Source organism: Macrotis lagotis, chromosome 1 (genome assembly GCF_037893015.1).
Source record: "Macrotis lagotis isolate mMagLag1 chromosome 1, bilby.v1.9.chrom.fasta, whole genome shotgun sequence".
Taxonomy (NCBI): Eukaryota; Metazoa; Chordata; class Mammalia; order Peramelemorphia; family Peramelidae; genus Macrotis; species Macrotis lagotis.
Genome location: NC_133658.1, coordinates 683,058,011 through 683,076,767, shown reverse-complemented (window position 1 = coordinate 683,076,767; position 18,757 = coordinate 683,058,011). Strand labels below are relative to the sequence as shown.

General features: G+C 38.5%; 1 protein-coding gene across 2 annotated transcripts; it reads right to left on the bottom strand.

Annotated features, from left to right (window-relative positions):
- Positions 1-436: 436 nt before the first annotated feature.
- On the bottom strand, positions 437-17,640 carry PRKRA (protein activator of interferon induced protein kinase EIF2AK2). Of its 2 annotated transcripts, none has more exons than XM_074215606.1 (8): positions 17,536-17,640; positions 17,101-17,270; positions 13,792-13,873; positions 9,938-10,016; positions 8,750-8,867; positions 7,365-7,459; positions 3,294-3,468; positions 437-1,189 (listed from the first exon to the last, which is right to left on the bottom strand). In XM_074215606.1, the coding sequence occupies exons 1-8, from the start codon at positions 17,598-17,600 to the stop codon at positions 1,032-1,034; spliced, it is 942 nt and encodes a 313-aa protein (XP_074071707.1). In that variant the 5' UTR covers positions 17,601-17,640; the 3' UTR covers positions 437-1,031. The 2 variants fall into 2 exon arrangements, with proteins under 2 accessions (XP_074071707.1, XP_074071708.1); XM_074215607.1 differs by having other exon boundaries at positions 437-1,186.
- Between the last annotated feature and the right edge of the window lie 1,117 nt (positions 17,641-18,757).

Here is an 18,757-nt window from a genome sequence, read left to right as displayed (position 1 = left end):
TGCGCGCTATCCTAGGCATTTGATCAGAGGACCAGGTTTGGGAAAATGTAACATGAACAGTACACTCTGGTAGAAGAGAAGGTGAGACATTTTGGTGACGCCAATGAAAAAACACTCTGGAGCCAGAACTGAGCAGGGCCGGGGCTTGGGGAGGAACAGCTGAAGAAATCTTCATTCCTCTTTTCTCCTTGGCACTAATATTCCAGTTCACACTCTTCTTGCCACTACAGACCAGACCCCGAGAAAAGGTAAAAAAAATGGAGACTATTCTAGGCTAAAGAAGACAAAGACCAAGAAAGGAAAGTGCAGGAGATCCAGTGGCTAGCAGTCATTATTAGGTTATCATTCACATTTAATGGATTCATCCAAGTTGAGCTTCTAAATGAAAAATTATAAAACTAAAATATACAGTTAAACAAAGAACTGGAGAGAACAATCAAGTCAGTAGCTTTTTAATAAAATGCAGTAGAACCTCATTATAATACAGCTCCTTATTACATGGATTCATTTATACTGCAGTCAAATCATGTCCCCTGAAACATAACAACTACATGCAAAAAAAAGTCCGATATAACAGTTAGCCTATAAGGCCGGTGTTAGTCCTGTCCCTCGACACCAGCATTATAAAGGGGTTCTTCAGAAAGCCCTTTACTAAGCTTTGGGTGAGGAAGGAGGTAAGCACCAGTAAAAATTGTTGCTCAGTAGTAGTTTATTTCATCATCGTCAACATCATTATAAACAAGAAATATTTACTGCCTACTGTGTGTATGGCGTTGTACTGGGTGCTACACTCTGCTTCATGATACAAAGTTTATAAATACAAGAAAACAATACAAAGTTGAAGCCATTAAAAAGAGCTTACTTCATAACCACTGCTGTGATAGAATGAAAACTGTCATCTGATGGTTTTCTATGAAAGTGATTTAGAAACATCACACAAGCTAAACATTACAGTCAACATTTTACTTGGGGGGAAAACTTCTTTGATGTGCTAATGCTGCTGAAGGATTTTTCTTAGAGTTGCTCCAAGTTTACTTTCTCTCTGCCATAATCTTTAAATACTGTAGGGCATTGTGAGCCGCATCACTGTGAGCACTGCCACAGGAGATCCCAGAACCGTGACAGACTGTGACAGGGCTGGTTGAAAGTTCAGCAAGACACTGGTACTGTCCATTCACACTCAGTTCTTCTGAAACAGATAAATTACTATTAACAACTCATTGTACATACTTTCTATCAACAACTGAAAACCTGAGTCTAAGAAATTAACTAAGAATACTCTCTTGTTAGCAAATATAAATTTATAGTGTTTTATTAATCCTTGCCACTCACTCTGCAGAGTAAACAAAGCTCAACTCCATCAAAGGCAAGACTTCCTTTTTTCTACTTGGTACCACTAAAGCAACAATTCTGTATTTTTCCATTAAGATTTCATTTGACATTTGGATCTGGGTAGATGAAAAATGGAGAATTAGTCAAAGACCTCTTGTGATCATTTGCATTATTTGTGTGCAAAAATGTTTAAAAGATTATAATCTCTGAATCCCCATTTTAGTGGAGAGTCTATTCTTTGATTCTTTGTAGCATGGAGATAATCCTGGGTTCTTGAAAGTAAAAACCATTACAAAGAAAACCTTGTAACATCTACCAATTGGAAAGTCTTTGATTATGGGCTATGCCTGACCCATAGCATGTACTTAATACTTGCTGAATGTATGAATACCAACAGACTGGGTGTCATTCAAGAATCAGTCTAGTTAAATGATCTATTAAAAACATACAAATATTAGAGGCAAAGTATAACCCTGAACCAAGGAGGAAGGAGGGGAAGGTTAAAATGTGTACGATAAAATGATTATTTATTAAAATCAGCACGATTAAGCTACAATTCTACAATATTCGATTTACAGCAGGCAGTGCTTAACCTTTTTTGGTGTCATGGAGCCCCTGCATCTTTGGCAGTGTGGTACTGTATATGGACCCCTTCTCAGAATAATGTTTTAAAATCATAAATACATATAGAATTAGGAAGGAAATCTACTGAAATTGTGTCACCAAAATAGTTTTTTTAATTTATTTAAGACAATGGGGTGTGAATGACTTGCCCAAGGTCACACAGGTAGGCAATTATTAAGTGTCTGAGGCCAGATTTGAACTCAGGTACTCCTGGCTCCAAGACCAGTGCTCTACCCAAAATAGATTTTTAAAAAACAAATTCAAAGAACCCAGATTAAGAACTCATGGTTTTTAGGGAAATGCCTGAGTTACTTAATGGGGAAAGAGACTTTCTAGTTCTTACATCCAGGTTTTCATGTTGAAAGCCTCTTCAATGACACAGTTTTATAAGAATTCAATCAGAAATATGGAAATTTTAGTAAACTTTCTTGAAAACCTGTTAGCTTTTGAAAAGTAATTCCATAATTAAAACATAAACAAATCAACTTTCTTTTTTAATTTAAATAACCATGAATCATTATTTTCCATAGTCCTACCCATAGTCTAAATATGGTTAGTTTTTTATAAGACACCTTTTTGACTCTTTATCTATCCTTCTTTCTTGGCTCATTCAAATAAACATTTATTGTAGTGTGGGCAGTATTATTAGGATAAAAGTAGCATGAATTCTTTACTCTTTGTGTTTCCTCAAAGTGCTACAGAAAAATCAGAAATCCCCATCTCAAATGTTAGAAATCTTCTTCTCTCATGGTTAATGTGAATATCTGATTATCAAAGTTTCAGTTCGAAGTCCTGCTCACTTCCCATCAAAATTAATCAGATTGAGTGGGATTATAAATAGTTAAGGACACTCATCTGTTATAAGTTGAATTTATCAACGAAAAGACATTAATTAGGTCTTATTAAGTAACTGAAATTAAAAAACCAAGTAACCTGCTTACATTACCACTTCTTTCATTTAGTCTTTCTCCTATTTGTAAAGATCAAGCATGAAGACAAATAATGTTTTAAATCAAGGTGAACTGGGGTAGTCCAAAACTATCCTTGGTTCTTCCCAATGGAAAAACATTATAATACTAATATACTGGTCACTGCACATACATTATGCATGAATCCTTAAAGCTAGGAATGACTGATCTCTAATCAAGAAAGAATACACACACACACACACACACACACACACACACGTATATGTGTATACACACATATGTATATGTGTATATATACATACATGTACACACACACATATATATTCTGTGTGTGTGTGTGTGTGTGTGTGTGTGTGTGTGTGTGTGTATATGGGGGTTTTTTGAAATTGACTAAAAAGAAAATCTTACCTATGTCCAAATATGTTATTTCAAAACCTTGTTCCTTTCCAATTTCTCCAAGCATCTGAATGTAATCTGTATTAGGAATACTGAGCAGGCTTCTTCTCAGTAAAGTTATTTTCTCCCCATTTGAATTCCTTAGAGTATTCCAAGTACACCCAATAGTACTTCCTAGTGCATTTGCCTGAAAAACATTTGAAAGTTTAACTGTATAGACAGATTACCTTTCACTCTGATCAAAAAACATTTATTAAATAACTACCCTAAATTTAATCTTCTAAAGAAAGCATTTTAATCAGAAGCCGGGTCATCTATAATTTTTCAGTTTAAAATGGTTAATAGCAAGGGGCAGGCACAAATTAGCAACAAATTTGCTAATAAAATATTTGTATAACAAAATTAATGCAAATATGTTTTTAAGTGAATGGTTTTCATTAGAATTTTCCCAGAATTAAAATTCAGGAATGCCAAAAATTGCAAAAAAATTGAGTTGGCTTAATGATCTCTTTTCATGTAATTTTCACATTAATCACTACAATGATAGCCTTCAGATTCTATGGATTTATTTTTCTCTATTATTTTATTTTTTTTTAACTCAAGTCTTAAAATTGATCTAGAATTAAGCAAGAAATAAGTGAAAAGAACTAGGAAAAGGTTGATATGAGACAGTATAGACCACCAGAAAACTTTACCAGTATTAAGGAAACAGTCAAAGTGAAATGACTAAGTTGTTTGGTCTAATATTTGAGTTGTTGAGCTCTAATGAAACCTTTCAACTACTCTCACAAAAAATCTGTTCCATCATTTATCATCCACTGCCATAATTTCACTCCCTCCCACTAAATACAGACATAAATGTCAGTTCACATGATAACCAATGTGTTTTACTGAAAAAGTTCTGGATGAGGGAGTCAGAAAACCTGGTTTTAGTCTCTGATTAATATTTATTAACTATGTCACTTGGAGCAAATCTAAAACCACTTTGAGCCCTTGGTTGACCCTTACAAAGTTCCTTTGCCATAAAATAAGGGACTTAGGACCTCTACAAACCTCCAGTCCTAGTCCCGATGATCCCTAGGAACACAAAATGGGGAGGGCAGAAGAGTCAGATGGGAGTAGTCTCACTGGTTCTTATGCTCACATCGATCCTAGCTTGGAGAGCCTTGCTGTATTCCCAATTCACACATTTAGCATCTTTCATTAAGTGATGCTAGCCTTGTCTTCTCACATTTGTGGAATGAAGTGCTGGATTAGATCACAGACTCACACTCAGGGCTAGAAAGAAACCTTAAATACTATTTACTGCAATCTTCTAATTTTACAGGTGAGGCAACTGAAGTAGAGATTAAGTGAGTTACCTAAGATTATACAAATAATAAATAACAGAGGTGGCATTTGAAGCCAGGTCTCTGACTCCAAATATCCTTCTAGACAAACTCTGTAGCCCATGAAGAAGACTAGTTCCCTATGTTCCCTGTTCAAGTTTCTCCCTATGCTTTAAGGTAAGATAAGGACCATCCTCTGATAGTCCTTTTCAGAATAAAATCTTAAAATGAAGAAAATAAAACACATGGATTATAAAGGAAACCAGTCACATTGAAATAATTATTCTTACCACTACAATATCTGCCCAGCTCCCATACTTCTTTGAATCCACATCATTCTTCACAGACCAGTTCTAGTGCAATTTCCTCCAAAAGGCCCCTTCTTGATTTCACTAGTTTTAGTGTTTCCCTCACCTCCAAAAACTACCTTGTATACAATTTATATTTACTTGGATTTACACATGTTGTTTCCCCTGATAGAATATAAGCTTGTTAAGGCAGGAACTGGCTTTTTTTGAGGAAGATCTTTGTATTCTCAGTGCCTTTCACTGCCTAGCATATAGGGAGATGCTGACTAAGTGTTTGTGATGATGTTAACCTCTCTGTGCTTCATGTAGCACATATTCATCATGTATTGGGTATGGAGAGCCTCTCTACTGAGGAGTAGGAGGTTCTGAATGTGTCCTAGTTCTGCTAATTCCTGGTCATGTGGCACGGGATAAAGTAATAACTTCTCATAGCATCAGACTCCTCTTCTGTAAAATGAAGGGTTAGACTATTCTAATATCCCTTCCAGTTTAAATCCTCTTAATTTTCAGTTTTCTCATTTTAAAAATAGAGGATCCTAGGCTCCAAGAGTTGGAAAGAACTTGAGGCTTTCTAGTCTCCCTCCTGTCAGATGTAAGTGTCTTCCCTATAATACATCCCTGATAAGTAATCACAGCCACAGGTTTTTGAGTCTTTTTTATAATGCTAGTTTATACTGATCAATACATGCTATATACAATGATCTGCCTAAATTGTGGCACCCAAAGAATCAGACAATGTTCCTGATTTATATCTGACCAAGGCAGGGTTATACTTTTGTCAGATCAAATGGTGGACATGAAATCAAGAAAGTGATTTATTGCAGTCAAAGGGATTTTTGTAGTACTGATGTTAATAGTTAATAATAATTCAATGAATAAGTTCAAACAGTGAAATTCTAGGCTGGGGTTTACTTAATAATAATAATAATAATAATAATAATAACAATAATAATGATAATAATGGAATCAGTAACCATTTACATGTGCTTACAATAATGTGTGAGGCACTGTGCCAAGGGCTTTTCAAATATCTCATCTGATCCTCACAATTACCCTGGAAGGTGGGTGTTATACTCTTTTACAGATGAGGAAACTGGGATAAACAAAAGTAAAATGATTTGCTCAGGGTCATGCAGCTAGTCCATGTCTGAGGACCTTAGGTCTTCCTGAATTGTGTCATCTCCCTGCTCCTCTTTGATAATTTTGATGGCCATAGCGTACCTTTGTTTTTTAAATTTTAGGCAATGGGGTTAAGTGACTTGCCCAAGGTCACACAGCTAGGCAATTATTAAGTGTTTGAGACCGAATTTGAACTCAGGTACTCCTGATTCCAGGGCTGGTTCTCTATCTACTGCACCACCTAGCTGCCCCCATAACTTACCTTTTTTTTTTTTTTTAAGGTTTTTGCAAGGAAAATGGGATTAAGTGGCTTGCCCAAGGCCACACAGCTAGGTAATTATTAAGTGTCTGAGACTGGATTTGAACCCAGGTACTCCTGACTCCAAGGCTGGTGCTTTATCCACTACGCCACCTAGCCGCCCCTATAACTTACTTTTGAACCACTGGACTGCTCCCTATTTTTTCCACTACATAAATAACAGATGTGATGACCAAAAGTGGTATTAGCACCATAAAATAGTAGATCACAAGGCTCCTTCCTGAGGTTCAGAAATTGGGGCTAATCTCAAATCCTTGTTTTTCCCCCCTCCTGCAAGTTCTTAGCCAGGATTTTACTTTATGCCAAGTTCTAGGTTTCCAACATTGAACTTTGTTCTTAAGTGCAGCGAGAAAGGGAAAAATTTGCTTGTCTATTACGAGGACTGCTGCAAAAGTCATATAAAATAATGTATGTGAAAGGCCTTTGAAACCTGTAAAGTCTTATAGAAATTGAAAGAAATATTTTTACAAAGCTCTTTGATTCTCTTAACAAAAAAACTCAGCACCCATGCTAGAGGAAAGATTCTCAGATCATGAGTTAGGAGGCCCTTTGCACTGAAATACCGTGCCAGTGACTTAACTAGCAACACTATTCTTTTTTCTTGGTTGTACAAGAATTTATAACAAGTGTCTGCAAACTATGGTCCAGGGACAAATCTGGCCTGGCCCCTGTTTTGTAGGGCCCAGGAACTAAGAAAGGTTTTTACATTTTTAAATAAAGCTTTATTGTATTTAAAAAAAAAATCATTCATTCTTAGCTTGCAGACCATATGAAAATAGGGACAGATTTGATCCTCAAGGTCTGGTTTGCTGATTTCTGATTTATTCTTTCACTTAGTTCCTCCTAAGTGAACAATTTTTTTTGTATCTGGAAGATAACCCCCGAGTAACTCAATGTCCTTTTTCATGGAACTAAAAGCCTGACTGACTTTCACAGAATGAAAATACTGTTTCCTGCAGAATAAGATACTTGATCATATTGACACCATTAAAGCACAATAGCTACTTACTAAGGAGACATTGTTATCAGAAGAGAAATCACGGAATTTGGCAAGAAACTTTTCAGCAGCATTTCTCTTGGCTTGTTTTTTTGATGCCCCTTTTCCTAAAGAAAAAAATAATAGAAAATATCAAAGAAGAATTAATGTCCACAAAGGGAGACTAGAGAAAGGGATTATGAAAGAATGGGTTCCTTATGTAATGGAAAAATTGACTCATGTTGTCTACATGTTTTTCACATAGCTTCATTCTGGTTTCATGTTTGCTTTCTTTTAGAGTTAAGTTGCTGATATCTGGTAAATCCATTACCTGCACAGTCCTCCTCTGCTGTAGTTTTATATATAAATGACTTCTACATTTTTGTTATTTTTTTCTCAACAAGCGAATTCTTCCTGCACTTCTTTTTACTGAACTACACTTGGTTTACTTCTGACCACTTTTCCAATCTACAATAGTCTATGCCTGTTATAATCTCATTCTTCTGGGCTATCTCTGGCTGTCTTAAACACACTTGGAACTACCTATTATGCCTCCTTGAGAGTAAAATGATGAGATCAATTAGAAAAATCATTAAGGAGGTACTTAATTCCTTGAAATTGACTATAGTACTTAACCAAATTTCAAAAAATGGACCATTTAAAAAGTTATTTCAAATGCATTACAGAATATAAGAAAAATTAAATATAAGCATAACTTCTAATATGTTTCTTATTGTCTTTAATACTGAATTAAAAGTAATTTCTTTTAAACTGACAACATTATTCTTCTCTCTTTGCTTTTCTTTTTCTATCTTATTTCCTATTCCACCTTCATTTGTTAATCTCAACCATACCTTGGAGTCCTATCTTATTTCCTATTCCACCTTCATTTGTTAATCTCAACCATCCCTTGGAGTCCTTTTAACTTCTGGTGAACCTCTCTCTAAAAGTCCAAAAAAAGTGTTTACGTATCTGCTTTAAAATGATGTTGAGCTTATAAATACAAAATATTCATATGCTTTAAAAATTCACTGTTCTTTATCCTTAAATTTAGAAATACTACCTTATTCCCTTAGCTCTATTATCTACTCAAACCTACAAATTCTCCAAAGAGTTATGAAAACATCTGTATACAACTTAAATGCACTCAAATTTCATCTCAAGTTTCAGAAAAAGATATTAAAAAGTTGCAAGCAGAAGAAGGCATAGCTTATATTGTGCAGCAAGACATTTTTTGGAGGTCCAGGATACATGCTAATGACCATGGGTACTAGAGTTATGAAAATAATTTATTAAAATATGCCAAAGCAATGGCTTAAGATATATGTGAAATTTTAAAGGAGGAAAAAAGTAACAATTTACTACTAGACTAAAAATTTCTTTTGACACAGCATGTCACAATATTAAAACATACATACCAGTTTCTATAAATGATTCAAGTCTGCAAATTGTGGTGAACTCTTTCTTATGAGCAGGTCCTCCCTCCTGAGAAAGTGTATACTCAGGAAGTCTCCAGCCATGCTGAATAGCCAGTTCCTATAAAACAGTGGTAAAGTTTCATTTATATTTTCATCTATCTAATGACTATAATAAAAATATTATTATCTCTTTTTCCCATTTCTATTATAAAGGGGTAAACAAAGTAATAACATTTGGCAAAGAAAAAAAATGAGGGAAGTTCACCTCCTATTTTCACATAGACATCCTAACATTTTATATTTTACAAAGTCCAACATTATCAATACAGAAGTGATGCCCTCCTCTGAATGGAGTGCTTCCATTTAACCATAATACACTGAGATCTCAGAGATCAAATGAGAAGCCAAGGCTGCTGAAAGCCTCTTAGAGAACATTAGAGAGGATGTCTGGAGGCACTCATTGCCACTGACTCCTGTGGCCTCTCCCCTCATATCTGTAGACTTTTGTGACTACAGCTGGCTAACTAAATGCATTTGGATGGGAACAGGGCAGAGCAAAGAAAGCAAACAAATAGCTTTGGTGAAGCTGCAGAAGGTGAGGGGGGGGAAAAAAACCAAAATCAAAAGAAAAGCCCATATAAGGGAAGAAGGTATTCAACAGGACCAACTGGATTACAGGGATGGGAAACTGGCCAATAGAATGCATGAATAATCTGTAAGAAGGATGATTTGCATGCAATAATTCAAAGCTGGTTGTGTTATTTTTGTTAAGAGTAAGCAAATAAGCATACTACTTTCCTTTCCTTGACCTATGCTATCTGGTCTGGGTATGATGGCTTCTCTCACAACAGAAGTAGAAAGAGGTCTTCTGTCACAAGTGATAAGAAACATTCTTAAAATATAAAACACTCTACCCATGTGCACAGGGGTCCTGTTGATCTCAAATGAGAATTCCACAAACCAAAGGCAGATACTGTATATGGGAGGAAAATCCAAGACATAATAAATAGAATAATCATTTCAAGTTAGTTTTGTAACATCTAATGAAAGTAACTTGGAATACAAAACATAACACCAATTCATTTTAAAACTCATTTTTTTTATGCAACACAATTGTGCTAAAGTCATTGTTACATCTTTTATTAGTAGACAAATATTATGCAGGAAAAACACAGTTATACAACATACCTGTAATGAACCAATAGGATTAGCCTGATTCTTTGGTTGCTTGGAAGGATCAGGAGCCATTGGGTCTGGAACTGCAAAACTAAATTATTTTTAAAATATATTATATTAATTAGGAAATAACTTCTCAAAAATAACTAAACAAATGTTTATTTTGAATCTATAATATATGATGGGAAAATATTTTTATTAATTTTTGTCCTATTTTGTTTGTGGTTATATTATATCAAACATAATTAATGAAAAAAGTAAAAATAAAATTCTAATTTAACACCTTTTGTTTATTATGCTCTTCGGTTTACAGTTGCATTCTTTCAGGTCAAAGGTCAGCAATCTATATACAGCTTATAGTTTGCCACTTGTTTTCTATGGCCAGAAAGCTAAGAATGATTTTTACATTTTTAAATAAAATAATTTAAAATTTGGGTCAAAGGTCTTTAGTTTGTCAACCCTGTAACAAGTCATTGCAAATATCTTTGTGAATCAGTTTCTCCTGACATGAACAATAAGGGTATTCATTAGAAGTAAGATTTTATGTAATATGTAAAATTTCTGGGTAAAGAGTTGGTAAATCTAAACTGTAATAAATTAATGTGCTTCTTAAATAAACTGTAGAGTTGTATTCTAAAACAAGAAATCCATCATAATGTGAAAAAATTGACCCTTAGTCATGATCTGATGGGATTTTCATAAACTGTATATTCTGTGAATAGGAAATGTTATTGGAGACAGTACTGAATTTTTTAAGAAAAAATAAAAGCTCTAGAGAACCTATATTTTTTGGTTTAAAGATGTGAACTTCTTCAATGGAAATTATTTGAGAATTTAATGCCTTTTCTGGTTGCTTTGAAAATTAGTGATTAATGCTAAAATGAAAGTGAATTTTCCAAGTTCATACTCAGACCATTTTTTAAAATAAAAACAAACATTAAACACAAGTGAATTCAAACCTAAATATGTGTTTCAAAAAGCTGCAGAACCAAATCAGAAGCAAAAGTGCCTTACCTTCAAAAAATGTAACCAAATTTTGATTTTAATTCAAGAGAAAAATCATTCCAGTAACACTCATTTAGGATGAACCTTGAATCATAAATTTAATACTCATAATTTAAAAGCTGAAAATTCTCAAAAGGGTATTGAAATGAAGAATACAAATGCAGTACTGATTATAAACAAAAGACTCACTGGCTCTGGCAGAAGAAAAATTACATGACATTGATGGGGCACGATGGCCAGCCAGTAAACAGTTATTTTAATAAAATGTAGCATTTTATTTGAATGGATTTCTTCCATGGGAAGCCAAAAGAGATAAGAGTGACTGGTATAATGGAATATATGCAGTGTACCAGGAATCGGAAGATCTTCAGATTCTAGACTTGGCTCATCACATGGTCAAGTAAGTAATTCTGTTTCTCTGAGACTATTTCTTTACCTGAAAAAAATGGATGATGCGTACTCTATCCACCCTCACCAAAGTATACTTAAGTCATATGATAACACATTGTGAAAGTACTTCACATACCGTCAAGCTCTATTTAAGTAGATTGTTATCATACTACTATAGTTGCCAAAACAAGTGGAAAACTGGCAGGAAATTTTCAGAGTAAAAAGTTACTCTGAGCATCCTAGATATTATTTTTTATTGTAGTTAGATACTGGACCGGGAGATTCATGAGGCAAGGACCCCTCTCCATCTCTTTTCTCTCTAGATGTTATAACAGTGCCTCAGATATGGTCAATATTCGAAGAACTTTATTTGAAATGATCTAGTAATAAATTTTAAAAATCTCTGTAATATAGACATTCCAAACTAGACAAAATCTCATGGTATGGGGCTATGCTATGTACACTGCAGATTCTTAATTTTTGAAAGCAAGGGTAAGAATTTAAAATAGATGAGCTTTTGATTTATTTTAGTCAGTTCTAAGTAGAAGGAATCTAAGAAAACTAGTTATTTGGAAAAGTCAGAACAAACGTAGAATTAACCCCATGCACACAGTTCGTAGTCTACAACTACTCAGATTTCAGACAATACAATTGTCTGTTTATTTTCTGACTGTCAGCATGATTTCAAACAACTTTGAGTTGTCATGCTAGAGGCATCCTTATACAACACAGTAATCTGAAATTATCAAAATAATTTTGATTAAAAGGCAGGAAAATTATGGCATTGGATGAACCCTTCTATATCTGATTATAACTTGACAATTTTCCTTCTACTTGCAATGAAACAAAAATGTGTAGTGGGTTTTTCTTGGCTTATTTTTTCCTGGTTATTTAAAACATGAAAAATTTCGGGGAGTACAATCATTTTTACAACGCTATTCAGTTTTATAATGTGCCAACTGCACTGAACATTTTATCTTGGTGACCTTTAGGTCACCACAAATAAAATGGCCTTAGCCTCAAGGATCTGAGTTATTATGGCATATGACACGCAGGTGCTTGTGTATAGGATCTCTTTGGTAAATGTTCTAGGAATTTCTTAAGATTTAGAGTAGGAGAAAATAGGAATATGTCCAAGTCAAAATTCCATAGTAGGAATTTTGAGGGAGAGCAAGTCTTTATAACAACCCAAAGAGAAGATGCTGGCATCAGCTACAACTAGATGGCAGCTTGTATGAATTAAAGACATTAGAACTGGTCCAGAGATTACCTACAGATCTTGAGCTGAAATAAGAGAGGTATAGTTTCTAGCAATAAGTTGGTGATGGTTGCACTACATTCTGCCTGATCCAACTACATCAAAAATACTGTGTACTAGGAATGACATTTTAAGAAAGCTACTGATAACTTGGAGAACAACCAAAGAACAAGAATGATGAATCAAGGCCTTGATTGGCTAAAGAAGGGAAGACTTGGGGTAGAGGGAAAAGGCAGGGAAGGAAGAAATGATTCAAGAGACATAATAACCATTTTCCAAACATACCCAAGTTATTACACTTGTCCTCTTTGGCCATCCCAAACAGCAGAACCAGGAGCTAAAAGTAGACTGCCAAGGCTTGCTTGCAAGCAAAAACTCTTGAGAAACAAAGGTCTTCAAAAAGTGGAATGGGCTTCCTCAGAATGTAGTAGGTTCCTCTAATTAGAACTCTTCATGTCAAAGTTGGATGACAAAAGGTTGGTTATGTTGTTATGGAGTTTCTTTTCTATGTGTGGGAAGGACTACATGGTCCCTATGGGTCCCTTCTAATTCTGAAATTCCCCAATTCTTTGATATAAATAAGGGAGTATCTAAAAGTATGATATCCATGGTACTTCACTGCCCACTAGTTATATATCCTTATGAAAATATGAGACAGTGTCTTAGACATTAAAACTCTTTCTGATAGTTACTTTACCAGGTTGCTAAGCTACCAAATAATTCAAGAGTTTGCAAATGTCTCATATCAATATCCACTTAAAAATCTTAGTATTGATTATTTAAAAAGGCACATATGATACATAGTTTTTCCAGTATTGTAAAATAATTATAGACTAAGAGAGCAATTTATTGCCTGAGAATCTCTTGCCAGAACCCTAGAAGAGCAATAATATCATGGTTCCCATAAGAAAATTCTTAGTCTTAATACCATAAAACAATCATGGTTAATATCAGAAAAGTAGCAAGAAAGAAAAACTATCTTTACTACACTGATATAAGTTCTATTCAGGAAAAAAAAAAGCCTAACTCAATAGTGCATTCATTTAAATTTAATTCTGGAATTTAGCTATTTATTCCTAGAGTCCCAGAAAGCTTTCATTTAAAAAAAAAGTTATTTCCAGTTTAAATTCTGCTGTTTTTGCAAACACAAACTTTCATTTTTGCCTTAGTAATATTTCTGAGCTGAAAAATGCAAAAAAAAATTGTAGCTCACCAAAGACTTGCATTTGCTTTCAAATGGCCAATGGCGGCTTCTGCAGCTTTATGCTTTGCCATTTTCTTACTTGAACCTTCACCTGTATTACAAAAAAAAAAGGCAAGATGATCTGAGAATATCAGAAGAGAAATGACCAAATGACTTTCAATTCATAAAAGGGAAAGATGGCAAAATTATTACTTTTAGAATATGGATGTATTTAAAATAGCATTTAAAATTTTGTGAAGTACTTTAAATACATAATCTCATTTTGGCTTTACAATAACCTTGTGAGGTAGGTCTTCTACAAATATATTCCTGATTTTTCAAGATGAGGAACCTGAACCAAAGAAGAGTTTAAGGAAGAATCTGAATCCAGATCTTCCTGACTCCATCCACAGCACTCAATTCATAGCATGCTGACACTCTAATATACTAGAGGAAGTTAAAAAATGTATAGTGCCATCTAAATATATAAAATAAAAAAATATTTTCCCCAAATAGGTGCCCAATTGGTTAGGGAATTAGTTAAACAAATAGTGGTACAAGAATACAAAGAAAACATACTGTACTCTAAGATGATAAACATGAATACAGAAAAGCATGGAAAGACTTGTATGACTTGAGGCAAAGTGAAGCAAGCAGCGCCAGGAAAACAATATACATAAAGACTACAACAGTGTAAATGGAAATCATAAAAAAAAAAAACCATAAAAAAATCTACAACCATAAAACATTTGAAAATGAATGTTGCAAAATTATTAAAAACAAAACAAAAAACAATTTTGCCTTAAGAGAGGTTGGGGAGCTATGGGAATGAAATACTAAAATGCCACCAGATTTTTTTTTAATGTATAGAATGGTTTTTCTTTAATTTTAATTTTCTCTTTAAAAAAAATCATTAAAAAGGAAGACTCTGTGGATTGGGGGAAGAGGGAGAGTTACAGAAGAACATCTATGTCATGTAAAAAGGATAACAACCAAAATGTAGTTTCAAAAGGGTTTTGTTACACACTAAAAGTTACTAAAGTTATATATACTAAATTTATACACCAAAATGACATTTTAAAATAATAAATGTTAGAAAATGATTACAAAAAGGTTATATTTCATGCTCAGAGGTACTGGAATATATTTACTTCTTCTCTAAGCCTAGAGGAAAGCATTATTATAGCAGAGAAGCCTAAACTTCTGCAAAGTAGTCTAGCCTGCTCTGGCAGTGTTGAAGGTAGGTTTTCTGTTCAAGTTCAGCATCGAAAACATTTAGCATCAAAATTATAATTGTTTTATTTTGTTGCATCCTTGTGTTCCTAGTCAAACTCCAGTTAAAAACTGTACATCTACAGTGACTATATTTAGGGTATCACAGTACTCTATCGAGGGAGGAGAAAAGGAGTGACCTCTTCCCTATTTTAAGGTCTATCTTACTGAGAGATAGACGACAGGGAGATGAGACTAGAGTCTATTTCTAATTTCAGGAAGCAGCAATGAATAAAATGTTACACATAGAACTTTTTCCCTCTCTTAGGGATAATACAGTGTAATGTAGTGAAACAAGTTCCATTCCCAACTCTGTCAACAGTTTTGTTACGGTATTAGACTATATTTTTAAGTTGTCTTTAACCTCTAAGAGAATCTGGAATAAGGCATTTCAAGAATAGTCTCCATTTTACCAGTAAATGGGATGAGAATGGAACAAGGGTGTATCAAAGGGTGGGATAATGATGCAGTCAGCATAATGATAAGGTCATTTTTATAGGTATCCTGCAGATTTCTGGTCCTTGGTCTAAATTATATTGAGGGAAAGACATAATTGTTGCTTTTTAAAAAAAAATTGAGCTTATATATGGCTTGCTTGTTGTCTTATATTTTTTAGATCCAAACTTATGATTTCATTAATGTATGAAACTTCCAATAAGTAAGCTTCATCAAATAGATCAGCAACACTCTATACTTAAAAATATTAGAACTGTCCAGGGCAGTGAGAAATTAAATAACTTGTCCAGTATCAGTCAGTTTGTATCAGAACGGCCTATCGTATATATAAACAATATTTCAGAAATAAAGACCATCTGAAATAGCCTTATAATTTTTTTTGTTCATACAAGGAACACATTTACTAATAATGGTTGCTATGTTTGTTGTGTTTGACAGAGTAAACTGTATAAGTTTTACTCAACAAAGAAGCCTGTACAAATAATTTCACCTTCATTTTACATATTAGTAAACTGAAGCTCAAAATGGCTAAGCTCTAAGTAACTTTTCCAGTCACAGTATAAGGCTTTATGCAGTAAAGAGAAAAAAAAATGAGCAAGCTTTTAACATAGATTCCCAAAGTCTATCTCTCAGTAAATTTATATACTAGCTTCTTGGCCCAGTTTGGTGCAGTGGTAAGGGCATGGGATTTGGGGTCAGTGTCCCGGGACCCTGATCCTGAGTCTGCCACCTACTGTATAGACTTGTCATATAACATCCCTAGGCCTCTGACTCCTTAAGTAAGTATATAGAGAAGGGATTAGTCTCTCTCTAAACTTAACTGTTGCTTTCCCCTCTAAGAGAGTTCTACTCTCTTCTTTCTTTTGCCCTTTTTGCTAGCTGGGAGAACAGTGGCGATTCCTTCTCTGTTCTCATCAGGGATTAGCATTCTACTTCCGCCTCTGTACCTTTTTATCAGAGATCATTCAATACAGAAATATGAAGTGTCACTTCACTTCAGTAAGAAAACAATGACAATGACAAAAACTGTGACCTCTTTAGAAGGTTTAGATGAACAGATGAGAAGACTTGAGTATTCTTTTAGAGTTTACTGTCATTTCGTGTGTGTGTGTGTGTGTGTGTGTGTGTTAAATAAAATGTAGTATCTTTTGGGGTACTTGGTGTTCAAGAAGTAAATGATTGGAATAAACATAGTATCCACATTTAACAAATAGGAAAACTGATATGTAAATTATCTATACGCTCATGCATTGCCTTTATTTTCTGAGGGCAGAATGAGTTTGACAAACAAGAATATGCTTCTTTCTATCACTGTGACCTAGGAAAGTTGAATAACTTTCTAAGGATCGCCGAGTCTCGAAGGGAGAAAGAGAATTCAGCTCCATCCTTCCCCGGAGCTGAACAAGCGGCAAAGTGGGGTGGGAGCCCGGAGCTCAGCGGTGGCCCCCCGGATAGCTTGGCGAGCGGGGAGGGGGGGCCTCCAGTTTCTGATGATGGGGCAGGGGAGGGGAGGTCAGAGGGCCGGGAGAAGGAAGAGGATGAGCTCCAGAGGCCTCTGTCCCAGCCCAGTCGGCGTGCCCGGGCCGCGGCTCGGCCCGGCGGCATACAGACCTGTGCAGGTGATGTCGCCCACGGTCACTCGGAAGGTGAAGCTCGGGGTGCTCGCGTGGCCGTCGGCTTTCTCGAACTCGTACACGGGCACGCTGTTGGTCTTCATGCCGTACTCGTGCAGCACCTGGATCGGCGTTTTCCCGGGCTTGGCTGTGATCATCTTGCCCAACCTGCATCAGCGACAAGGGGGGCCGCCTGAGGGGCCGCGGCGCGGGGCCGGGCATGCCCCCGACGTTCCGGCAGCCGCCAAGCGGGGCTGGGCCGGCCGAGGCCGCGGGAGCCGCGTGTCCGGTTCCCCGCTGGCAGGGGGCCCGGCCGGCCTGGGGGGCGGGGCCTCTCCGGCCCGAGGAGCGGGGGAGGGGCGCCCCCCCCCCAGCTCCGCGTCCGCCCCGGGCCCCGCTCCCTGCCCCCGCCGGGCCCGGGCCGCGGGCTCACCTGAAGGTGCCGCTGTCCGGCGGGGCGGGCGGCGCGGCCGCCGGGTGGTGCCCGGCCTGGGGCATGCCCGGGCGCGGGGCGGGGGCCGGGGCCGGGGCCGGGGCGGCGGCGGGAGCCCGGGCCCGCGGGGCGGCTCTCCTGCCCTTGGGCGGCGCGTCCCCGAGGGGCGCCTCCTTGGCCCCCGGGGCCGCCGTGGCCGCCGTGGCCGTGGCCGTCGCGCTCGCCGTGGTGGTCGCTCGCACTCGTCCCTCCGCCGCCGCCGCTGCTCCTGTCGCCGCGGCCTCTCGTCCCTCGTCTCCTCCCCCCGCCTCCTCCGCGTCCCTGTTGTGGTTCCGGGGGGCGGGGGCGAAGAGGAGGAGCCGATGCGCAGCCCCTCCCCCGCCGCGCCCGCACCTGCCGCCGGCCCCGCCCTCCGCGCCCGGCCCCGCCCCTCGGCCCCGCCCCCGAGCCCCGGCCCCGCCCCCTCCCCGCCGGGGCCGCCCCCGGAGCCGGGCCACCCGCGCTCTATCCGGGCATTTCTCGCTCCGCCTGAGGACCCGGCGCGTCAGGGCCGCCATGGTGGGAGCCCCGCGGCCCCCTGGAGCGCCTCCCGCGTGGGTCACCCCGGCCTCCCCCGCTCCAGCCCGCAGGGGAGGCGTCCCCCCTCTGTACCCTGTGCCCCGCAGCCCCGGGGGGCACCCCAGAGAGGACGGACGGGTTAGCGCGGGCCCGGGGGCCCCGCCGTGACGTCACGTCAGAGCCGGGCGGGGAAGGGCGTCCAGCAAGCCCCGAGCCACGCGCGGGGCCGGCCGTGGGGGCCGGTGCGGTGCAGGACGCCCCCCGCTGCGCGCTCCCGCCTCCCCTCCCCCACCGGGGCCGGCCCCGTGCGCCCGGGCCGCGGCCGCGCTCCCACCGCCCCTTTTTTCTTTTTTTAATCCTTTTCCTGGTGGGCCTAGAAGTGCCCGAGAAGGCATTCGGCCTGGCTTTAAGAAGATCGTGGGAACCCGGGCCGGTGTCTCCTCGGGTCGCCCCAACGGAAACTGCCGTCGTTTACAAACTGGCAGCGCCCTCCCGGCCTGGCGCCCCCCCCCCCCCCCCGGCCTGGCCCCCGGCCCACATCCCCCCACCTAAAGCTTGGAAAACGAGAATGAACTGAAGGGGAAGAGACGCAGATACATCAGAACCGGGCTTTTCACCCCATGGCTAAGCACAAACGCAGGGTACAAATCTCATATGAAGCGCG